The 25,193-nt window shown below is 46.6% G+C and overlaps 1 protein-coding gene across 1 annotated transcript in view; it reads left to right on the forward strand.

Annotated features, from left to right (window-relative positions):
* LOC119450272 (putative carbonic anhydrase-like protein 2) overlaps positions 1 to 25,193 on the forward strand; it is a 219,739-nt gene that overhangs the window by 158,809 nt on the left and 35,737 nt on the right. The window contains exons 5-6 of the mRNA XM_037713684.2: positions 18,443 to 18,544; positions 19,035 to 19,101. Of these exons, the coding sequence (XP_037569612.1) occupies positions 18,443 to 18,544; positions 19,035 to 19,101 (169 nt within the window). The remainder of the gene's footprint in view (positions 1 to 18,442; positions 18,545 to 19,034; positions 19,102 to 25,193) is intronic.

Raw genomic sequence — 25,193 nt, forward strand, 5'->3', positions numbered from 1 at the left:
TACAGCACAACACCTGAAAGGTCCGAACTGAAAACGATCCGCTAGTCAGCACTACGCACTGTATACTGTTTGCTTCTAATAGTACCCTACAAACTCGCGTGCGTTTCTTTTTCTTATGTCCAGTATTTCGTCTCAAAATACAGCGAAGATGATTCGAAACGACCATATATGTGCGAAGAAACCGTCTACGCCATTATGTTCGAATACTCGAACGAAAATTTGTGTTGTGTTTCCTGGTTTCGCATACTGTACTTAAGCAAGTAAGGAAGGCTGACAAGGAAGGCTTTCTGGTTGTTGTACCAAATGATTGTTATTTAGAAAAAGCTTTCCTAGCGGTGAACAAGTGCTTTAGAAAAAGTGACGTGAAAGTAGAAATTGTAAAAAAGAAGGCGGTGGAGCTATTGAATAAATGTAACCAAGAAAAGCTCGCGTCACATGTAAAGAACTCAAAAGGAATGATATTGGATATATTTTTTACTGCAAAAACACACAAGCAAGGAATCCCGTTTAGGCCAATTGTGTCCGAGCGGGGGTGTTGGCAGGTTCTGGTCGCAGGATTCTTGCAGAAAATATTGAATTCCTTAGAAGTACAGGATCCGTACTTATTAAAAAAACTCTGAAGGCCTTGTGAAATCTTTGGCATCAGATAGTACAAGTTGCAGCTGGGGATTCAGCATAGATGTTCAAGACCTCTATTATTCCTTGCCGCATGGGCCCTTAATGCGCAGTGTTAATGATTGCATAACAAATGAGAATGACGAGGTGTCCTTTCGCAACACGTGCGGGATGACTGTTGAGTCCTTTCTTGAACTTCTGCATTTTTATTTAGCTAATACACACGTAGGATTCTGTGATGAAACGTATATACAGGCAGGGGGCGTGTGCATCGGGTCAAAGGTAGCTCCCATCCTTAGTAGCATTTTTCTGGGAAGCATAGACAGAGAGCTGGCAAAAGATCTAGAAGGTGTAGTATCTAAGGTATACTGATATGTAGATGACTACTTGATTTTGGGCTGTCATGTAGACAAAGATGTTTTCAGAAATAGGGTAGTAAAATCATTTAATTCTCTGGGCAAGGGCTTGACTTTCACTTCTGAAGTACCAGTAGATAATAAGCTACAGTTTCTAGATGTCAAGTTAGAATTTCTACCGGAACATGTGTGTTGGTCATTCTCGCCCCGAGATGGAAACCCGCTAATGAACTATGCCTCTAACCATTCCAGGCTTGTGAAGAATGGTATAGTCATTTCATGTTTCAGGTCAGCGTTGTTGAAATCATGTTATCACACTGTAAACATTGCATTTCTTGAACAAGTCAATCGGTTGAGAAAGGCTGGATACCCGCTCGCTGTGATGCTGGCGTCATGCTCTAGATTAATGAAAAAACTAAAACAGGATAAAGAATCATGCACAAGTAATCAAAGACAGAAAGATTTAGCTTCTAAGGTGTCAGTGATTCCGTATGTTCATGGCCTTTCACACAGACTTAAGAAGGTGGCTGGGAGTTACGAAGTAAAAGTGGTGTTTTCAGCAAAAAACAAAATAGGCAGTGTGTGTTCTAAGGTCAAAAGTAAGTTTGAAAGTAAGGATGATGCTAAGAAAGGATGTAGTATAAAACATCCACGTAAGAACCAATTTGTCGATTGCGCGATGAACGTTGTTTATCAGATTCCTTTGACATGTGGTCATGTGTACGTAGGGCAGACTTCGAGATGCGTTAACACGAGACTAAGGGAACACTTGTCTAGTCTCAAAGGTCGCCCTAGTACGCATTTGGCGATGCATTGTGAAGAACATGCGTGCTCACCTTGTCTTGAAAGCACCGCCATTTTGCTTAGGCATAGAAATCAAACCGCGAGAGAAATTGTGGAAGCTCACTGGATTGAAAAACTAAAAGAAAAATGCATCAGTCATCCTTCTGTTTCATTGTTAGATAAAGAGAATTCGCTGCTGTCATCATATCTTTAACGCGTTTTCGCCTTTTGTGCTTGTTTTATGAACATTGCTGCTTTTTATGCTGACCGCGTAGCGGCATTTCATGACAAGCGTTATTTTATGCGCTCTTAACATGTTCTGTTGACAGGATCGCGCAGATCTGTGGGTATTTAAGCCGGTGGTTCTTCAATAATAAACATCAGTTGTTAGAAAGCGCTCGTCCTTGTGTCTCCTTTTCTTCGTCCCTGTTTATTTGCGCGCAAAAATTTAAGAAAATAAGCAAGTAACGTGTTCGTAGGCCAAAACACACGTCACATCACATCTCGCAGACACATGTCACAATCCAAGCAGTTACCTGTAACGCATTACGGCAACAAGCTTCGTATGCCTGCATGCCAAGTTTACTGCGGACTCTTTTTCTTTTTTTTCTTTTTTCTTTACCTTGGCCTGGAACTATAGTTTCAATCATATAAGACGGCGCCTGTTGACTGTCTGCCCGCTTGGCTTCTGTGGACCCTTCGGTAGAGCGAACACTCCATTAGATAACATGGCTGAGTGTACAGAGCAAGCAGATGATGAATCCAAGGAACAAATAGGAGAAACAAACTGAAGTTCTTTATTGAAATGGAGAAATAATAAGAAGAGGGGACATTAATTTGAACGTAAAGGTAACTTTCCGCTGGTGTGAATTGCATGTAAAAAATAACTTACCGCCGGTGGAAGCCAAGCCCGCCTCAACTTCCGTATTACGCGAGCGATGTTGTGTAACAACTGAGCTACGGCGACGGCTATCCCTCGGTCCATTTTCTTGGGTATTTTTCTACGAGATCTAGCCCTGGCAACGTTAGTCAGTGCCACTCATGCAAATTATCTGCTCATCCACTTTCATTTCCCTTCTCAAGTTTTCATTTCCCGCTTCAATTTCAATTAAAACCGTAGTTAATTTCCCCCTTCGCTTCGCTTGGCTCAATCATCTGTTGGCTTCATTTGGTTGTGACAAATAAAAAGTGAGCATCTCCGTTCCCCATCTTCTCGTCCCTGGTTAAGCACAGCGTTCATGCGGTGGAAAGCGTCCCGTGCCATGCAAACATTCTGGCTGACGTCACCGCATCTTACATTCGCCTTCAAATAATATTACACGAATGATTTCGGCCAGCATACGCGTAGAGGCTTGCACAGATTGAAGTACTACTCGAACGATGGAGAAAGAAAAAAAAAGTGTGAGGAACAACTGTTCGCTGTTACTGGCGCTTGTAGTTGACTCGTAGCAAACTGAAATTCAAATGGGACGACGGGAGCGCACGCTCGAACAAGGAGAGTACCACCCGTGCCCGCAAGTATTATTCCATCCGTGTTGCGGAGTGGGCGGAGCGAGCAACAACAACGTTCGACAGAAAAGAACGCGGCCTAAGAGAAACCAAAATCGAACGACTCAAGTGCGAAGAGACAAAAATGACTGCCGCTTCATTGAAATGCAGTGCGTAACGCGGCAAGTGCTGCCATCAATATTACATTCGAGCAACGTTCTCATCGACCTTTAGTCTCGGCCATCTTCTTGTTCGCTTTTTACTTGTCCCGAACGCGTGGCGCGTTCGCCGTAGTCTTGTATATATATATTCGTGTATGTTTGTTTTTTCTTAATTCTTATTTTGGCGAGGTAGAATCGTTTGGATTGTTACTTGGGTCCCGCCGCGCTCTGCGCTTGCGTAAAAAAATCGACATCACGGGGCGCTATTTGGGCCGCGCCAGACCTCACTACTACTGCTAGCTTCCGTTTTTCGGGTCACGTGACGACGACGCGGAAGTCGAAAGTTCACCGCCGAAGTCCCGCAGCATCACTGCTTACAATTTCTCTATTCTTTTCTTTTGCTGGCTTTGGCGGATACCTTTTTTTTTTAGCAATTCTCTGTCACTCTCTTATTCGTCTTGGCTCGTGTGTTTCGTGCTCTGAACGAGTTCTCGACACTCCGCTGTCAACTTTTTTTTTTAATGTCGCAATCGATGGCAATCGACGGCAGTGCACTTCGATTGTCCGCGACTTTGAGGAAGTGCTCGACAGCGCGGCTGGTGAAACGCTGAGGTTTCGCCGCCGGTGATTACGTATTGGCGTGATGTTTGCGTCAGTCATAAACTTGGGAACAATTGGACCTCTCCGCGTTTCTTTGATTTTTTTTTCTCTTCATCTCTCGCTGTCGCTCGCAGAAGGGTGCCATCAGTGGCACTGCGCAATCGCCGAAAGCGCGCGCTCGAGTACATTGTGCATTAAACTCGGCGTCGCTAGAAAACTGCGGCCACTAAACGTTGAACGACCTTGGCCAAAGTCAAACTCATCAAAGTTGTTGTTGTCGTCGACTCAAAACATGGCTGGTACCCACAAATCATCAAAGTTGTACTGCGTAGCTGCTGTTCTTATCTTAATTTTCCTTTTCGTTACAAGGCGGGAAACTTGCTCATCAACTTACCATTAAAAAAGTAAAAAAATGAAACGAAAGTTCGCGCGAAGGACGAATCAACGACAGTACGCAACAGCGCAGTTGTGTTATGCATAGCTAGGGATACGTTTGCCTATCTGTGGTGCGTGTTTGCGTGCTCGAGGGTGCTATACTGCGGAAGGGGTGGTATTCATCGATAGTTATAGAAGTGGCCTCTGTATCCTGTTCATCACTACTTCCAACGTCGGAAATATTGAGGAAGTAGTAAACTTGGCCGCAGCATGCAATCAGCTTAGGACAGGACAATATGTATGCAGCGAAAAATAAGCAGGGTAATGTCATAAGCAATTTTGCTGATATAGTAAAACGCAGCAGACGAATTCTATACTTACCTGTACAGTGCCCAGAACAGCCACGCAACCTTTCTTGGAAGCCGTCAGAATAAGGCTACGCATCCGAAAGGACCGACGTAAGTGCTCGCATATAGCCCCTTATAGTCACGCAATCTGCGTGCATACGGCTCGCAACTTACTGTCGTTTCACGCTGATTTCGGCCTTTCTCTACCGGTCTTCATGCTCGCGACTGATGGACAACCCTCCCCTTGCTTTCTATACGGGCTTATCGTTCCCTATTCGCACGCGTTATGCCTCCACTGGAGTATGCATTCTTCCAAAGGCAAGTTCCTTTAGAAATGTAACTGCGCCGTCTCATGGGTCGAAGCTATATAGCTCGAAGAACGCGAGTCATTCACCGCTTTCAGATCGCGCCATGGTTTGGCCACAGGAACGTTCTCATCCGCGCTACCAAGAAACGTGACATGGGGATATCACCGCGCGCTGCATTCGCGAAAAGCGACGCAGGGCCTCTCGCGTTATCTCGTGCTGCCGACAGCATCGCGTGCTAAGAAAAGATGATGTGCCGCGAGCAGCCATCTCCGCTTTGAGCATCAATACCGCTGTGACCCAGAAGTGTTGTACAGCCATATGCTCGCCGCGTTACCATGTCTTTTAACCAAGTAAATAAATAAATAAATGCTCAAATGGCAACTGGCCTACTGAACACTGTCGATATGAGTCGGCGCTGGTGCTCGTGCTGTCATCAACATGCGCTTCCTTCGAACACGCGACTCTCGACTCGAGATGGCGCGACTTTTCGCTTCTTCTTGACGCATAAAAGAGAAAGGAGAAAGAGTGAGAGAGAAGAGCTACAGTGGCATTGTTTCCCACCAGCGTTTTCGTGCTTGTGGCGTGCACGCCGGTGCTTCGCATTGTTGATGCGCGAGCATCGTCCGGCGTCAGCGGTATCAGCGGAGATAACAGGGTCGCAGGCTCACAGCTCAGCGTAATAGTGATAGCCCCCACCTTTGAAACATTATCACAAGGTCGTCTTGCTCGATAAGAGTGTCAAGATATGCTATATTGAGTGTTCAAGCAGCTTCTCCTATAAATAGACAAGCAGCGACCCCACATCAGAACTTAACACGCACGCGAGTGTTACAGGCTGCTTCGTTTTCTTATCTATGAAAGCCACGCTGAAACGAGGAAATAAAGAAAAGCAGGACTACACAGACAAAGGGCAATACAAAAATAGCGCCGAGAGTGGAACGAACGCAGCGGGTAAAATTATGTGTCTTCCACTTTTTCACTTGCGGGTTTGTTTATTTGATCATTATTTTCTGTTTTCTTGAGCTGTTATATTATGAACATATTCTTGCAAACATTCAACCTGCAAATATATTCCTCCAGTTCTCTATTCCTGTGTGTTGGTGTTGGAGAGACTGGGAAATGCGTATACGCATGCGCTAAGTTTGGCCTATAGATACACGCACACAGCGTACAATGTAAATATAGACATAGTAATCGCGTATAGCAGCACAGAGCGCGCCACATGGTAGCTAAATGATTCCACGACCACGTAATTTAATTACGCAAAGGCCGCCTCTGCGTTCTGTCCTTATTCCCCACGTTTAAGTGCGAACGAAAGCTCTGAAAAAAGGGAGGGCGAGTGGAGAAGAGAGAAATGCTCGACACAGAAGCCCCACTAAACTTCGAACGTTGAAACTATGCACTCGAAACTACACTTCGACTTTCAAAAAGAACTGCATGTGTGGAGCCCCTCGAACGCAGTTGACACTGTGGTTAAACAACCCTCCTCGGCGACTCCTGAGAAGGAAGATTTCTTAACAAGGCACTCCCGGCGTCAAGTCGAACGCACTAGTGCGCCGACGTGTTCCTCAATCGCCGTTCGCCAGTATTGCTAAATAGCATTGTTGACAAGGAATTTACAACTAATTCTAGTGGTAGAACTTGAGGAGCAGTTATGGAGGAACACCTTCAAGTCGAGGTCCATTTGGGAAGGCGGGAAGAAAAAAAAAGTTAAGCCAGTTCCGGTGTTGTGAAATCTGATGAATCAGATGGAACTCTATAAGCGTGGGTGTATAGCGTCGTGGGTGTGACGCTCGCCTTCGGATCGTGAGTACCCGGGTGCAAATACCGCCTCTCTCTCTCTCTCTCTCTCTCTATATATATATATATATATATATATATATATATATATGTATATATATGTTTCTCTTTCTTTTTCTCTCTTAGTGTCTCTCTCTGTCGCTCTCATTTTCTCTTTCTCTCGCCCATGGCAAGTTGTGTTACTATCGTCGGTAGAACGCCATCATGTGGTTTTCATAAATACACGTTCTGAAAGTGTGGGTGTATGGCCTAGTGATTATGGCGCTCGCCTTTGGACCATGGGTGCCCGGGCTCTAATCCCACCTCGCCAGGAAATTTTATTATGTTTTATTTATTTCTTTATTTCTCTCGCTCTCTCTTTTTCTTTCTTACTCTGCACCTCCTCTCCTCATTCCACACTCTCTCCTGTTCCCTCGATACTGCGAGCATCATCACTCCGTAGGGATCAACCTCGACCGTAACAACCAACACCGTCCCTATTTTACTAATTTTTGGACACAATGAACAAAAGATATAGCAATCCGAGCAACTAAAAATTGCTTCTAGAGCTTATGATTACAGCGCTGTGTCACCCGAATTACAACAGCTATGGCTCAGTGGCCATTGAGTGAGCAGAAAGAGAGAGAGAGAGAGAGATACAGGAATCGGGAGGTAGAAAGATAAAAAAGAAATTTAAGCAAGAGAATTGAAAAACGATACGCAGATAGGTCAACCAGAAGCGTGAATATGGAACGGTGGAACGGACGGATTTTTCTCCACCATGGTGCGATAGATTGTGTTTTGAGGCAAGTGAACCCAACAAGGGCCTTGCATTTTTTACAAACATTCACAAATGTTGGAATGTTTAAAAAAAATTGAAGCACGAACCTTACACACCTGTAACACTGTACCAAAAACAGATATCACAGTTCTGTAAACAGCGTTTGTTAGAACACCTAAAGGGAACAAATTTGATATATTATTTACAAACTATGTCAATTTATTTCAATGTTCCCGAGGGTTTCACAAAAGTACGACTCACGCGTTAATGGTACATTTGAGACCGGTATATAATACTTCGTTTTTGTCTGGTTTAGATTTAAAATTAGGAGCAATTGACCATAATTTGTATATCGTTTTTCATTTCCGAGTAACACAGACGTAAACTTGTTAGTTTCGTTTTCTGAAACTTTGCAACGTTTAATATTTGTTATAAAATATTTGATGGCCTAAATAAAAAAATCGGCTTATTACAGTCACTATATGGTAAGATTTTTTTTTTCAAACGCAGCAAGGCTCATAATATTTCGTGCAGTGGTTGTTGAGAAAAGACGACTACTGCGTTTCCATGTATCTAGAAAAAAAGCCTCCGAGCTACACTTCCAGTCAATCGCTCAATGCATCAGTCAAGTTTACTCATGGTTTTGAAGCGCGATCAAAGACCCCTGATTAGCGAGACAACCCAATCACTTGCTCTGTACCCTCCTTCTGTGAGCCTAAGATTGCTCTGCGAAACCATGAACATACTAGCCCAGCTGTCCGCCGTTCCGCAATCAATTTTAATAGTCCAATGAAGCATAATGAGCTCCTGCTTTCTTTGTAAAGACGCAGTGAAAGTGTGACCGCTATGAGCAGCCCGAAATCGAAAACAGAAAAACGGTACCCACGGAAGCAATCAGACTGCGGGATATTTGACGTCTCAGAAGTGCAGATGTAGGAACGCGAAATAGTTTCGACCTCCTAAAGTTCTTTAACATGCGCCTAAGCCTATGTACATGAGCGTTTCTGCATTCCGCCTCCGTCGAAGCAAGAGAACCGATTACAGTGGCGCGGCAAATGAAGCGATGTCTCGCTTCAAAACACATGGCGACAAGGAAGAAGATAAATGTATTTTGAAATGCCATTCGTAGAGCCGTTCCTTTACCAGTACAAATAAATGAGGCGATACCGCCATCTCTTTTTCTGAAACGTTAATGACATTCCCGTGACTATAGGTATAGCTGCCGGCATCTACGTGGCAGAGAATTTGAGAAAAATGTTTGCATGTGTTTGCAACATTTCGGGATGCAGCGAAATTCTGACTAATCACAGGACATAGCCGAGTATGTTCGGCAGCCGCGTTAGGCTATCGAATCACAAGTGAAATAGAACGGCCGACACAACCCATTAATACCGAGAATGAGACTTGCACATATAACAGCGAGAGTTTCCACTGTCGAGTTTAATACGTCAGTCCTTCGCCATGTGGTTTCACGTTTCCCCTATTGAAATTGCTCTCGGATTCCGTACACCGCTTTGCATGCGGCGAATCAGGTTTATCTCTTTTTATTGCGATAGCAATTATATGGACACTTCAACCGGATTTCTGCCGTCGCCGTGAGGTTCCTTATAGAAAAAATCTTCGCCGCGCGCCCTATGCCCGAGCGGAAGCGTGAGGGGGCGCGAGCTATCACGAAGAGCGAATGCACTCAATCTCCCACGCGCAAGCAAGGAAGCGGGAAGCCAGCGCCGGAGGGAGCGGGGGGGTGGGGGGGGGGGGGGGGCGCACTTCTACTCTGCCAACAACCGCGCTCGTCGCTCGCCCGCACCGTCTCTTATCTCCACACGGCTCGTGACCTTTATGCGCCGTGCATTCGCCGCTCAGTTTCCGTTGAAGCGATAGACCGCACGTACCTTCGCCCGCTGCGGCGTATGGGCTTGCTGCCAGCGTTTTGACAGTCGTTGTCTGCAGTCATTCAGTGTGATCTATTCATGTTTGTTTGTGCGCGCTCACACCACGCTTGTTCATTCAGTTAGTAATAGTCGGGCCACATTTTCCAACGCACGCTACACATGCAATGCTGCCCGGATCGGCAGCGCAGCGCTACAGGTGTGTCCCTTCGCACGCGCTGCCCAGGGGAAGCGCTTCTCATCAACACCACCGTTTCACACGCGCCTTCTCGTGGTCATCGAGTCTCTCTTCATGTCGGTCTACTTACGGCGCAGCAAACCTGCTTACTTAATAAGCTCATGTTTACTACAATCCATATTGCTACGACAGCCGCTCACCTTACTTCGTATGACATTGCTGTGTTGCTATCGCATTCATTGCTTCGCCCTTAGGGCGAAACTGTGACATTTTATTTCTTTGATAAGCTTCTTTGCTTGACCTTTCTTACATCTCGGACGACTGTCATAGCTCTCAAAAGCTTCAATTCCTACGCTTTTTTTTTTCGCTTTCTTTGTTTCTTCAGACTTATCTTTCTTTTTCTGCCCCGGCATGATCGTCACAAGTAAACTTGACTGCGTTTTCTTGGCCACTATTCCGCAAACTATACCTGCGCACGTGGAGCATGATGTGCACACATCGTTCGCAAATAATGGATGCGGCTAACATTCGCGACTAGCGTTCGCTAAAAGTAAATCCCGCCAGAACCATGACCTGATTGCGGAGCACACCGTAGTGGGAAACTCCGGGTGAATTTTGACAGCATGGGGTTCCTTAACGTGCACCCGATGCGCGATACACGAGCATTCTTGCATTACACTCCCATCGGAATGTCCCCTCCGCGGCAGGGATCGAACTCAGGACCTTGTACTCAGGAGCGCAATGCCACATCCGCTGAGCTCCCGCTGCGCGTGACTTGCGCCTGCTGTTGCCACCCAAGGTACAATGGCGCTATTTGCAGAAAGGAATGATTACAATGAAGACTTCATCGTAAGCTTTCCTGTGGCGCGTCTTCATTGTAGTTTTTTTTTCTTTATACAATGATTTTTTTGTGCGTATATTCGTTTGCTCGCTGCTGCGAAGTAAACGACTGCCTAAATGAGCAATGCTCTCACTGCATATGTTCGCACTTTTGTTTCTGTCGTGTAATTTTAGCAGTCAGAAAGAATGAAAGGTATACGGTGTTTCGTGCGTGGTGTCTGCGTCATTGCAAATGCTCGAATGTGCGTTTCGCGCGAGCAGTGAGCTTCATCAACGACCGGTGTGGTTGAGCCGCGAAAGCGCCGACATCTAAACGACTCGCTCCTCCTCCGCGGCTCCAGGAATTTGAGCAACGGCCGCGGCAATCAAGCCGCATTCCTGGGCACTCGGTGCAAAAGCCTGCCGCGTTGCCACTAGTATCTTGTACGCGATTCTCGGCCAGCGGTGCGGCTGATGTCTCGGTGCTTACCTCTCGACGACGATGACGACGACTACAACGATGCGCGAACGACGCAGCAGTGTGCATACCACGCGACGCTTGCACGTCTTGTCTTGCCTTTTTTTTTTTTTTTTTCTGCCTTGCGTGCGATGCTCGCCTGGTGTTATAGGCTCTGGAGACGAAATCTGCTCGGAATTCACTTTATCGTCGGGCCGGGCGAGCTCTGCGATTTGGCGGAAGAGAGAGTTTAGGGAAACAAACAAGGAAACGGGCACAAACAAATGTTCCAAGTGCATGGACGAGCGGATGTTTGCGAGGCTGGATTTCTGTACTGCGCATTTGCAGGTTGCACGTCGGGCATTTGTACTGTGTGCTGCGTATTCGTGCGGTGAGTGAGTGAGTGAGTGAGTGAGTGAGTGAGTGAGTGAGTGAGTGAGTGAGTGAGTGAGTGAGTGAGGTGAGTGAGTGAGTGAGTGAGTGAGTGAGTGAGTGAGTGAGTGAGTGAGTGAGTGAGTGAGTGAGTGAGTGAGTGAGTGAGTGAGTGAGTGAGTGAGTGAGTGAGTGAGTGAGTGAGTGAGTGAGTGAGTGAGTGAGTGAGTGCACTGAATGAGCGATTAGTGGAGTGATATAGTGGGCGGGCAAGCGCAATGGTTGAGTGAGTGAGTGAATGCAATGGGTGAGTGCAGCGTGTGAGCGGGTAGTGGAGTGAGTTAGTGAGCGGGCGAGTGAGCGAATGAGCGAATAATATAGAGAGTGGATGATTTGTGGAGCGAGTGAGTGGTTAGTTGAGCATGTGAGCTTGCGAGTAACGAGGGGGACTAATTAAAACAATAAAAGCGCGTTATAAAACATTTTATATGTAATAGGTAAAACGTTTTAACGAGCACAAGTGCACATGGTGGGACCCTTTTAGTCATTGCTTTGGACTGAAAATTTCGAAAATTCATCAAGATCGTTTTGTCAAGGCTATGCTTACGGCCGATGCATAAGTTTCACCCATATACATACTCTAAATTGTTCAACGCAGTCACGTTGGGAACGCAAAAATCTTTGGGACATTTCTTCTGTCCGACTAGCATCGCATGGCTTCACGTTGCAACTTTTATCTTGTTAAGCGTAACTGAGTAATGTTCATATGCTCTCACGTGATAGCATGGGCGTGGCTTATGTGATAATTATTCTGATTCCTCTATCCACTGTCACTCGTTCAAATTACACTGTTTCACATGATTAAGTGACTAATTTGCATGCCAACGCCGGTATCGCTGTCATTGCTGTGTGCTCTCTTCACATCGCCATGTTGCTCTACGCTGTGTAGGTAAGCACGGTGTTGCAATGACATCTCTTCCGAATGACGTCGGCGGCCATCAAAACAAACAGGTTGGCTTAGCGCTATCGTCGTCGGCAATGAACAGTGATAAAGACCTGCGTGGAATGAAATCTTGACAGCCGCAATTTCTGTGGCGGGCGACGGCAAATGGCCGCTCCTGATGACAGCTGCTTACGGCGTGGTCGTTCCAACTGGTGCCCGCGCACGAGAGGAAACCGTGGCAGATTGAACTTTCTTTTCTCAGCCGTCCAAGCCACTACCTCATTTCAGAAAAAAGAGAGAACTCATCTTAGTGTTGTTCTAGTTCAGAAGCATTCGTCTCTTTCTCGTGTGAGAAATGAACTCGCGATAGGCGTCTTACTGTACAGATCGCGCGAAACTCACGATGAAAAAAAAAGTGGTGAAAGGGAAGGATCGCTCTAAGTGCATGGCGCTCAGTTAAACGAACGTTTGAGTATCCGCTGTAAAACCTTGTTTACCCGACTAGATATTTCTTACAGAATTGGCATAGAAGAAGAATCAGAAGAAGGAAGCAAGCGAAAGGAAACACTCAATACAGTTCGCAAGCAGGCGAACTTTCACAGTATCGCGCCCACTCCTCGTTTTCAGCGGGGCGAACGGGTTTCGGCTCCGCACCGGACACCTCCGCGCGACGAGCTCCCGAGCCACGAGAGGAGGAGGAGGAGGGTGAGGACGAGGCGACAACGAATGGTTCTTTCCTTTCCTCGGCGCGAGACAAAAGGCCGGCAGCAGACGGGCAACGTGTCGTCGTCCCTGTTTTCTTGGCGCCGATTCAAGACGTCTGACATGTTGCGTCCTTTCACCCTGGATTCACAAAATAAGAGCCGCCAGGCCCCCGCGTTCGATCGCCAGCCGCCACCAACCCCATGAGCCTGTCTTCTTTCTTTCTCTCTCTCCCGCCTGCTTTGCCCCCTCTCTCTCTTTATTTCCTTGCTCGCTTTCTCGCGCAAGAGGAGCGCCGCGCAAGCCCGTCCTTCTTTTAAAACACATCGCGGGCCGCGGCTGCTTGGCAGCTGCGCGGAGGGGAACCGATTTCAACGCACCATTGTCTTACTCTCGTGAGCCTTTTCTGCCACCGGTTCCTCCTCACATCTTCTTCTTTCTCGCTTTTTTGTTGTTTCAGCTAGCGAAATCTTTTATTGACGTCTGCAGCAGTGTAGCGCCACCTCGGCCAACACCACCAGCAGCCGAAGTAAAGCAAGAAATGCGAACGACGTGCGGCTGCCGCAGCCCACACACACACATACACAGTGCGGGGTCTGGCACCTATATATGTATGTGTGCGTGCGTGTCTGCAGTCTTCTTTGGTTTATTCATTTTCTTTCTGGTTGGTTGGGTTTCCATCAGACTTGTCTGGAGAGAGAACCACGGCCTTTCAGGGGTTTCTCGTTTGAAAGCGGCAAAGTAACACGGCCAAGCTGTAACGAAAACAAAGAGAGCCTGCCGATAAGAAGACGGGGTTGCGAGGGGCGGAGGGAAATCATTTTCTTGACAGAGCGGCCGAGACGCGGGGTGTTGCGCTGCGTCTGGCAGTGCGGGGCTGTAGCGTGGCCGCTGCGCTCGCCTCGTCCGAGCGCGGCTTCTTCGTGTCGCCGTTCGCGGGACGCGAGCACCGTTTGGCGACGTCCTCGCGCATCTTCCTGCGTCTGCTGGACCACGTCCCCGTCATGAATGACGCGATGCACCTCGGGATTGTTTCAGGGGGCGACCATATCGAGCCGCTTTCATAGGTGTAGGGTAGCCAACCAGACGTTATTCTGGTTAACGTCCCTGCCTTCTGTTTTTCTCTTTCTTCATCCTCCTCCTTCAGTACCTGAAGGCGACAGACTTATGCGCCAGACTGTAGGCATGCCGCACCTAGCTTAGTGGATTTGAAAGTGCGGGCAAGACTCGTGTCTTCTCTCTGTCATTCTTTCTCTCCCTCTTCCCCTCCCCCATCATAATCATCATCATCATCACCATCATCACCCTATATTTATGTCCACTGCAGGACGAAGGCCTCTCCCTGCGATCTCCAATTACCCCTGTCTTGCGCTAGCTGATTCCAACTTGCGCCTGCTAATTTCCTAACTTCATCACCCCACCGAGTTTTCTGCCGTCCTCGACTGCGCTTCCCTTCTCTTGGTATCCATTCTGTAACTCTAGTCAACCACCGGTTATCCATCCTACGCATTATACATGGCCTGCCCAGCTCCACTTTTTCCTCTTAATGTCGGTTGGAATATCGGCTATCACCGTTTGCTCTCTGATCCACACCGCTCTCTTCCTGTCTCTTAACGTTAGACCTAACATTTTTCGTTCCATCATTCTCGGTGCGGTCCTTAACTTGTTCTCGAGATTCTTTGTTAACCTTCAAGTTTCTGCCCCATATGTTAGCACCGGTAGAATGCAATGATTGTACACTTTTATTTTAACGACATTGGTAAACTCCCAGTCAGGATTTGGTAATACTCCAAACCAATTTTATTCTTCTGTAAAGTTCCTTCTCATGATCAGGCTCCCCTGTGAGTAATTGACCTAGATAAACGTACTCCTTTGCAGACTCTAGATGCTGACTGGCGATCCTGAATTCTTGTTCCAGGCTATTGAACATTATCTTTGTCTTCTGCATATCAATCTTCAACCTCACTTTTACACTTTCTCTATTAAGGACGTCAATCATTTGTTGTAATTCGTCCCCATCGTTGTTGAATAGGACAATGTGATCATCTGCAAACCGAAGGTTGTTGAGATATTCGCCGTCTAATAGCTTCCCAGTCTGATAGCTTGAATACTTCTTCTAAGCATACAGTGAATATCATTGGGGGGATAATGTCTCCTTGCCTGACTTCTTTCTTGAGAGGTAATTTACTACTTTTCTTGTGGAGAAACAAGTTACCTGTGGAATATTCGTAGGTATTTCCCAAGATATTCAAGTATGCCTCCTGTACTTCTTGATTACGCATGTATACCTCTATGACTGCTGGCACCTCTACTGAATCAAATGCCTTTTCATAATCTATGAAAGGCATATAGAGAGGTTGGTTGTGCTAGGCAGATTTCTCGATTACCTGATTGATGACGTGGATATGATCCATCGTAGAATATCCCTTCTTGAAGCCAGCCTGTTCTATTGGTTGGCTGAAGTCAAGTGTTGCCCTGATTCTATTGGAAATTATCTTGGTGACTATTTTATACGATACTGAAAGCAAGCTAATGGGTCTATAATTCGTCAATTATTTAACTTTTCCCTTCTTATGGATTAGTATAATGTTGGCGTACTTCCAGCTCTCTGGTATACTTAAAGTCGTCAGACATTGCGTATAAAGGGCCGCAAGCTTTTCAAGCATGATATCTCCTCCATCTTTGATTAAATCGACTGTTATTCAGTCTTCACCAGCAGCTTTTCCCCTGGTCATGTCTTTCAAGGCCCTTCTAACTTCATCGCTAGGTGATGTAGGGTAGGGTAGGGTAGGGTAACCCCTTGTACTCCGGTGAAGTCTTGTTAACCTCCCTGCCTTTCCTCCCTCCCTTGTCTCTCTCTATCTTTCAAAGATACGCTAAACATGTTATGCCAGTACGCGCGCGTTTGTACATATTCGTGTGTGGTGCGTGTTTGTAAGTGAGTTCATTATTCGTGCACTGTGTACAGACGGGGGGGGGGGGGGGGGTCTATAAGTGCTTACCTAGTGGACATGTCCACTTTCTCTGCTGCTGAAGTTCTGGTTGGCTGGGCTGGGGTACGCGTGAGGAGGAGACAGGCGCACCCCAGCCAATCAGCAGTTCGGCAGCAGACGAACTGGACATGTCCACTAGGTGGACACTTACAGAATACCCCCCTTAGCACATACTCAAAAATACCAGACGAACACCAAATATCAAGGATAACATAAACTCTCGATCCTGGGTGTTCAGTTGTGTGTTCATGATACTTCCGCATTCGGCCACGGACGTTCCATTTGCACAAAAAGTTACTATTTCTTACAGGCTGAAGAAAGTTGGAATAAGTTAGAAAGTGTCCGTATTGTTGCTATTTATGAACTTGGTAATGAAACATAAGTTTACAGAACTGGTTACAGGTCAGTTATAGTAAGGTGAACTTAATGGAAAAGACGAGTGTCATCGCAGAAAGGATCTGCGTTTTACCTTCCACCCGTTCTATTGCAGAAATGCGAAAAGAAATAACACCACCTTCAGCTAAACTTTACAACAGAACGCTCGCACTTTTGGTGTCCCGGCCACGGCAGCCACATTACGGTGGTGGCCGAATTAAAGAAACGTCTGTGTACGTGGATTAACGTGCACGTTAAAGAACCCAACTTGGTCAAAATTATTCTTGAGCCCCCCTTTGCCCCACTGTCCAACCCCCGCCGCTGCGGTGTCACTCAAGACCTGCTAAAGAGCTTAAAAAAATGACCCATTGAGCGCAATGCAGCTCCACAAACGTGAAATTTGGGGACGTGCGAAGCATGCAGTGATGCACCGCTAATGGGCTCATACTGCCTTAAGCAATGGCTCATAACCTCGTAAACGCGGCCTCCCCATTACGACCACAGAAGAGATGTGAAATTTTAAGCTGCAATGATGAGCGGCAACGCAGCCAGCTGTGGAAGACGATGACGACGACGAACACGGGAGCAGTGGCACGAGCGCGTGTCGAGCGCGAGCACGACCCGCTTGCTTACCGTGACTACGACGACGACGACGGTGATCACGACAGGAGACACCGACAGCCCGGGTGCATAAGGTGCTTCCCACCTAAAATATCAAACTCCATGATCTGCTTTTTCGAACGCTGAAACTTCCGGTCTTCAGTGGTTGCTATCCTAGGTCGCTATTTTGTAGCGATGCCTTTAAAGTAATAATGCCTTTTCGCGCTTATCGCGCTTTGTCAGGGGTCAGAGCGACGGTCCGCTCACGATATCAACGTTGATAACGCGAGCGGACCGTCGCTCTGACCACTGACAAAGCACGATAAACGCGAAAAGGCATTATTACTTTAAAGGCATCGCTACAAAATGCCGGCCCTATTCCGTTATTCAGAATTTACTGCAGCCCAAAAGCTAGTTCACACAGCCTCCTTAGCCGACACCGATTCCACGATGCCTCCTTTTGAACGAAGCCGGGGCTCCATTGAAAGGTCGACCCGTGGCCACGAGGGAGCGACCCAGATCGGCGTCACGCATTTACCCCCTGTGCGCGGGATCAAATTTGATTGAACGCGGCGAATCGGCGCGACGCTTCGGTGTCTGGGCACGCCGCCGCAACCAGCGTGAAGAGATGTGTGGTTGCTTGCCGCGGGGCGCCAGCTTCGATTATCGGAGATCGTTGGTTCGCCGCCCGGAATCCACTGAAGAAACCGCTCGCGCTTCCGAAAGGAGAAAGAGATCACACTGGGACTGTACTTCTTTCTTCGAGTCCCGGCGCATTTATTTGACTAAGGGACACGGGCAGCAAGGCTTTTTTCTAACCTCGATCGCCTTGTCCGCAGTTGTGTCTCTCTTGCTGAGCGACTCGTTTCGTTTATGTATGTTGGTCACGCCGGTCACTACGCAGATTGCGCGACCGCCAAAGCGCAGGACAGCCCCACATGCAGAGAGTAGCCGGACTCCCCGAAGATAGATAGATAGATAGATAGATAGATAGATAGATAGATAGATAGATAGATAGATAGATAGATAGATAGATAGATAGATAGATAGATAGATAGATAGATAGATAGATAGATAGATAGATAGATAGATAGATAGATAGATAGATAGATAGATAGATAGATAGATAGATAGATAGATAGATAGATAGATAGATAGATAGATAGATAGATAGATTATGATGGCAATGGGGCGAGTACAGATTTATAGACAGCGCCTAGCTGTCTTTCATCAATAGGACTATCTCTACATGTGCGACATTAACCGATGCAATATCCGATAGAGTGACTGAGCATAGGGAGTCTCATTTTGTGTGGCGTTGTGTAGACGATCTGTAGATCTCTTATTGATATCGCAATTAAATGTCGAAGTGAACAACGTCAAAACTTTTGTATTATTAAGGTCGAGTCAAACACGAACGCAGCAAAGCACGAAGCACTGTAGGCTTTAACGGAGATTATCCATGTACCAGTTCTAACTAAGCATTCCGACTTCTAATTTATCTTTCCTTTTTCATCGCAGTTGCAGATTTTTGGCTACAACTCGGACTTGTACGCCAACATGTCCGAAGCCGTGGAGCTACGAAGGAGTGAGGGCCTTGTCGGGATCTCCATCTTGCTCCAGGTACGTTTGCGTGCACGCCTCACCGCGCATGCGTTCCCTGTTTCCGAAACCGGGAGCGGCTGTCTCTGCGTCCTTGACCTTCCGCAGTAGGGGCTGAACTTCACTAAAAGTCAAGCAGCAGCAGTAGCTCTGAGAATTCAGTTATGATCGCTTTACACATGCCATCGAATAAGCGGGATTCTATCAAGAAACACATTTAAGAAGCTAATTTTTAATTATTTGTTTTTTGCGCACTTGCTCGTGCAGTTGAGTGGGAAGAAATTGTAGATGGGGGCTTTCTTCGAAAGCAGCACCGATGTTAGACACACTTTACAATTTGCAAGCATCGCAGGGATAATAAAGCCTATTTAGAAGAAGGGTCTGCGTTGTGCCATTACCTATAGCCATATCCGATTTGCTATTGGGAATGTATCTGCTCGCTGTTAGTTTTGAAGAACTGAGCTGCACCACTGTAACCTAGAATTAACGTCCACGCGTTTTGCATTTGCAGCTTGGCGATTTGTCACATTCCGAACTACGAGTCCTGACGGGCCAGCTTCATCGGATAACATACAGAGGTGAGCTGAAACTTGAACGGAGAAGTTGGCTTGTTCACACTGCATGTTCTACAAATTGAAAGCAGACATACAGAGACATAATTGACAGAAAGTGACTCCACATGAACGGTTTTGCTGAAGTACTGTTCTTTCACTTTGTCTATTCGCGTGTCTGAAACTTAGTTATAACTGAATCATGAGTTGAAGTGTGAGTCGGCGCGTGAGCTGAAGAGATTGTCTGGTGCGAGTGTAAACACCGGCACCGTTCGAAATATAACCATCGAAACGGACGCTCAGCTTATCCCAATGCAGCGTTGCACTTTCCAGAAACTATATGAAAGGCTGTTAAAAAAGAAATGAAAAAAAAAGCGGTATTTTTAGCAAGCTATCGCATTGCACTCTGGTGACTGCAGCTGTTACAATGTCACCTTTCCATAGTGCGGCTCCTATACGCAATGCAACGATCTCCTTCCTTCGATCCTATTCCATTCCTGCCAAGCGTCTGGCCGATCGTCGCGATAACGTGTATATAAGCAGGCGGGGGCGCCCATTCAATCCGACGACGAATGAGAAAATGGCTCGGTCTGGAACAAGACTAGAATAGAATCATACTATTATGGCGATCTTGTTTACGTCTGGAGCGCACATGCGTAAGTATCCTATGGTAAGCGTTCCAGCACGGGACGAAGCTCCCTCGCTGCGAAAGGTCATGGCTTGAAATTTGTTTCTGACCCGTGAAAGTTAGTAAAAAAACAACATAAAATTACAAAGAAGCAAGGGCGCCCTACCACCGATCTGATATGTTGTCATTTTCTTCCGTATTTAGCCCGGCGCGGGTTCTCAGTGGCTAAAGTGTTGCGCTTCTGACCACGAGGTTACAGGTTTGATTTCATTCGTGGTGGTTGCATTGCGACTGGAACGGAATGGAGGAACTCGCGTTGTACCGTGCATCATGCGCATGGTAAATGGCCAAAAATTAATCGGGTACCCTTCGCAACGACGTCCCTCATAACAAACTGTGCGGTTTCGGGACGCTTAATCTCAAAGTTTATTTTAACTTCTTATTAAATATTTCAACTAAGTGAAATAGCTAATAAATATTTCCTGGTGTCGTTCAGCGTTCGCCAAGATAACTCTCGGTCACGCACTATACCCTAAATGAAAGCTTCGCAGCAAACCCGCGATATTTGAACAAATGAGTTGTGGCGCAAGGAAAGAAGAAGGAAAACTAAGGGAAGACAGGATAGGGCGCCGGATAGGGAGCGATATTTGACTAATCGCATCAAGATGCTGAGTGAACTTGCTTATTCTTTGTCACTTGTCACTTTGAACTTGCTTATTCTGATTCCTTATCAAAGTGCGCCACGTGAAATAAATCATTTCTTTCTAGATATTTTCAAAGCGTTAGTAAATTGGGTAATTCTATCGCAGCATATACGAAGCTCGTAAAGCAGCACTGTTTACGCCGCCCACTCACAAATTCACAAAGATAAAGAAATGATGCACTCTTATGATGTCGAGTACCATGCCAAATCGTCAAACGTCTCGGACGTTTCTGCGTCCTGTTACATTCGTGAAGAAAGGACAGGCTGAAGGTGCAATGCAGACACTGGTGTCGCGAATGGAGTCCGCGTGCAGGAATTAGGCTACGAAGACATTGTCAGTAAACGTTCCATCAGGTATTTGGTATGTTTCCATGATCTCGTTACTATTACCTTCTTTCGGGATTCAGTTGACATACTTGTTATGTCATCCTCGCTGCTTCAGGATAACAAAAAATAGCATGCGACTACGCATATATACATACACGCCGCACGCATGTCACTGTAGGCTCTCGGTATCAGACTAGTGGATGTGACTCTCGGATGTCTTATGAAGGCTGGTCACCCAGTGATAAAGCGCTGCATAAATCCAAACAAGACCTTGCCGTTCTACGTTCCTCTCTTGCCTTGACACAGAATATTCGTGGCCAGCTTCATTCTTTTATCTGTTCAAACAGGTGGCACCGAGCTATTTTAGGCTACTAAGTAGCTACAAAGAAAAACATTTTCTGTATGCCTAAACAACTCTGCCGTGCCTGTTACGCCCTGATCACGCGAGTTATTTACAGCTAATCACAGACTCTGTTATAGCTTGTGCCAATTTTACTCAGCTAGATAGAAAACCTAACCGTATTTCTTGATGCAGTTACTATATCTACCCTAAGAACTAAACTTGCGCCCGCACAACAAAGCGTAAATGTGGTGGGCAGTGGTTTAGGCTCAACCTAATCATTGAAGTACAGCGCTCCCGCCCCCACTCCCCCCGTTTCACTTCCAGTCCCTGGAAATTAGTGCAAATCTGCGGTACGGTATGACCTGGTATGACATGGTATGGTATGGTACAAGATATCGCTAAAGGTAAAGCTAAGTTTAGGTTGAAAGGAACTGGCGTAGAAGAGGGATAGAATCTATCTATCTATCTATCTATCTATCTATCTATCTATCTATCTATCTATCTATCTATCTATCTATCTATCTATCTATCTATCTATCTATCTATCTATCTATCTATCTATCTAACTATCTATCTATCTATCTATCTATCTATCTATCTATCTATCTATCTATCTTTCTATCACATTAGGGCAATGCTTACATTTCCAAAGGTATGTTTCTTCACTTGATAATACAAAACAAGTTCGGTTGTCCTTTACCAGTGCTTTGTTGGACACTTGGCTGAATAAACACGGGACAACAGGCGTGCAACAATATGCTAGATTCACCTTGACATTTCTATATAGTCCTGTCATCCCTTCCGACAAAAAAAATGGCAAATGGCGTACGTCAGTCCTGCGTCAGCCATCGACTGCTACACGTCATTGTCAGCCTGAGGCTTTTAAAAAGGAATTCATGGACTAAAAAAACACATTAGCGAACAATGGTGACAATGTAAGTCTAATGACTGTCGACAATGATGTTGTGGTACGCAGAAATAATGTGGCGGTAAATGTCCCTTTAGTAGACCTGACACATCGCCGTCCACAAGTATGGCATCATGAGGCAAATTGTCGGGCGATCTGAGAAGAGCACTTCCCAAGACTCCTGTGTCTGCAAAGTAAAAGCGCCAGATCAATCTTCGTTTAAAACGCTCGGCTACATTTACAGCACGATATAAACAACGACAAAAGTCCGCTCGTCTTCACGGCGGAAGCGGCGACAGAAATCCCGATAAGTGCAGGCAGCGCAGAGAAATACAACTTGTGCTCAACGTCATCCGGCAATTCGCGCTGCATGCCAGCACGACTCGCAAGGGCGTAAAAAGAGAGCGAATATGAAGACAAAGACAATTTAACTCTGTGACAAGACAGACAGAGCAGGAGAAAATGAAAAACGAAACAAAACGAACAAAAAATTGTGGGGGATGCGATTCGCGGGTCCTCGGCAGCGCGGACTAATCTGTTGACACGAGTGCCCGGGTGCGAAGAAATGACTCGCCGCTGCCAGCGCTGGCAGGGTCCGCGCGGTGTCCAAGCGCTGGGACACGACGCGTGCTGTCCTGATTTATGACGACTCGCTAACGCTGGGGCGTCCGTCTACCCTCCAGACACAAAAGCAACTCCGCGCAAACACACAGACAAAAGACACGCAAAGAGCCGCGGCCGCTACGAGCGCGCACCCCGATTTCCCTCAGCCGCCGATAGGGGCGCCGCCTCCCAACCTTCTTCAAACAAATGCCCTTTGTTTCTGCGCCAGGAGCGCGCTCTTCTGCAGGCGTAGTACGCATGCACTTACTGTTTCGTTAAAAATAGAGCAACGCTGACTGTGCCGAAAGTGGTGCCATACCATATTCGAGACCCAATACCCCTCCCCTTTTGAAGCTGGTCGAAGGCGGTATAGAAACCGTTAAAAAATTAACGGCATCCTAACAGCCAATGTCGTCGGCTTATCTTGACGGCCTTACGCACCTGGGTAAACTAGCCAATCACGAGCATCTGTTACGCGTGTCCAAGTTTGCGAAACCAGCTTTCGCAGAAGTTACGCCGTTTCTCCATTTTAAGAACGAAACGTCAACAGACGCAGATGGAGGAAAAGACAAACATCGCCCGAGCTGCCTCTCCTCTTTTTACATCTGTTGTCAGTTCGCGCCTAAGATGAATGAATAGAAAGTTGCCTCTTTTAGTTCTGTACCGCAGCTTACTAACTCCAGCAGTGCTGCGTCGTACTTGTGAGTCAGATCATTGCTCGTAGAGCGAAGGTGAGCATACAAAGTTATGAGCAACACCGTTTCCCTCATCTGCATCCCCTTATCTTTCCATCCTATCTTCTTCTTTTTATCTCGATGACGGAGCAGACGCGTCGCTTCTTTCTTTTCATCTCTGTTCCTTTTTTGTCGTTTCTCGTCAGCCCTCAGTTGAGGTCTGCTCGCATATCTTCACCACTTCGAGCGCTTCCCGAGGGCGCGCTTTGAAATCGGCGGTGATCTAGAGCTCCCGCGAAGGCGTCGCCTGACGACGTGTTTGCTTCGTTCGATTGCCGGATATTAATGCACCCCGCTCGATGGAACCGACGTGCGGTGCCCGTTCGTGAATTTGATTTACCGCCGAGTCTCCCCTCCGGCGGCTTGATTGTTCACGCAGCCGTAGTTACGCTCGACTCGTTCAGTTTATGCTAATGATAACGCATGAACTATTACTATGATGTAATTATTCGTCGCATATGTCGGCTCAAAGTGCAATACAGACGGCGCGCGCCGCAGTTGCGTCAGTTCGAAGAAAGAATCCGATCGCAGTAGCAGAATACGCAGTAACTTGATATTACGATTTTTTTTATTACCACATACGTTATAAAAGGTGGGTCTATTATCTCATGTCACACCCCACCCCCTCTCCTTCCTCCTCGGTCATGTTAAGAACAGCATCAAGGACGTTTACGTCATGCTATTTCGAGGAAAACGTTAACGGTAATCAATATTACAGCAGTGCTCTTCTCGAAGGTGCTGCAATACTTGCATCATCAGGCGAGAGAACGGTGTGTTTGTGTGTGTGTGCGTGCATGTGTGCGTTCGTTCATGCGTGTGTGTGCGTCTGTGCGTGTGTCATTCTTAACTAAAATAACTAGTCGTGGGCATCGCTTGCGCAGCACAGCCCTGTCAGCCTTATACCGGACTTCTGACAGGAATGATTCCTTCGTTTCCATGTCGAATAATACCGGGGACACAGAAACAGCGGCGCATTTATCTCGGAAAAGCATTCTCCATGCGAGCAGCTGAAGACAAGAACAGCTGCGCGCTCTGACATGTCTAGCCGCCTGCCAGCTATACCGAGCGGCTGCGCAAGGGCGGCCCGAAAGAAACGGCGTATAGAGAGATGTGGCCGATCAAGTTTAAGCCTTCAATGGCGAGGGCCTCACAATTCAGCCTGCTGTCAGCGCCATCTGCGGCTAAGGTTTGTCCCAGCGGGTGATACGACTCTAATATGGCTGGCACCTTTATTTTTATCTTGACACTTCTGCCTTTTTTTTTTCGTTCCTTTGTCTGTGCTTCCGTCGCGTTTTGTTAGAGCCGCTACTCGTTTTGCACCGGGATACTTGGTATGTCGCTCCTCTATTGTTCCCCGTTTGACTGTCTCACTCTGAAAATGTGTCGTTTTTTTTTTTCTGTAATGTCGTCATCTGTGGCGCAGTGTCTGTTCGTTGTTTATAATGTAAGACCACCTCAGTTTCAAGGAATTTGAAGCGAAAAGAGTTGTGAAATGGATAAATACCAGAGCAGGCTTGTATTCAGGCGTACCGCTCGGTCATCGTGTCTGAAGCGCGTATTGGGGAATTCAGGTTAAAAAAGTTCGGTGGAAAGGAAAGCCTGAGGAACCACGCAAAGTTCTTAAAGAACGCCAAACCATTGGTTATGTGCGCCTCGCGTCGGGATGCACTTCACATATCTCACTGAGTGGCAGGAGTGCTAAATCGCTGTGGCCCGAAATAAGAACTGAAATTTAGTTACGCGCAAGCAGTCGCTGTGTAGAAAGAATCAAGGCTTGTACGCCGCTATGTGTGTGTACGTTCGTCTCGAAAGAAATGACACAAAGCAGATGGCGCATCTTCTCACGTCGCCACAAGGCCATAGCGCATGATATG

Source organism: Dermacentor silvarum, chromosome 4, assembly GCF_013339745.2.
Source record: "Dermacentor silvarum isolate Dsil-2018 chromosome 4, BIME_Dsil_1.4, whole genome shotgun sequence".
Classification (NCBI taxonomy): Eukaryota; Metazoa; Arthropoda; class Arachnida; order Ixodida; family Ixodidae; genus Dermacentor; species Dermacentor silvarum.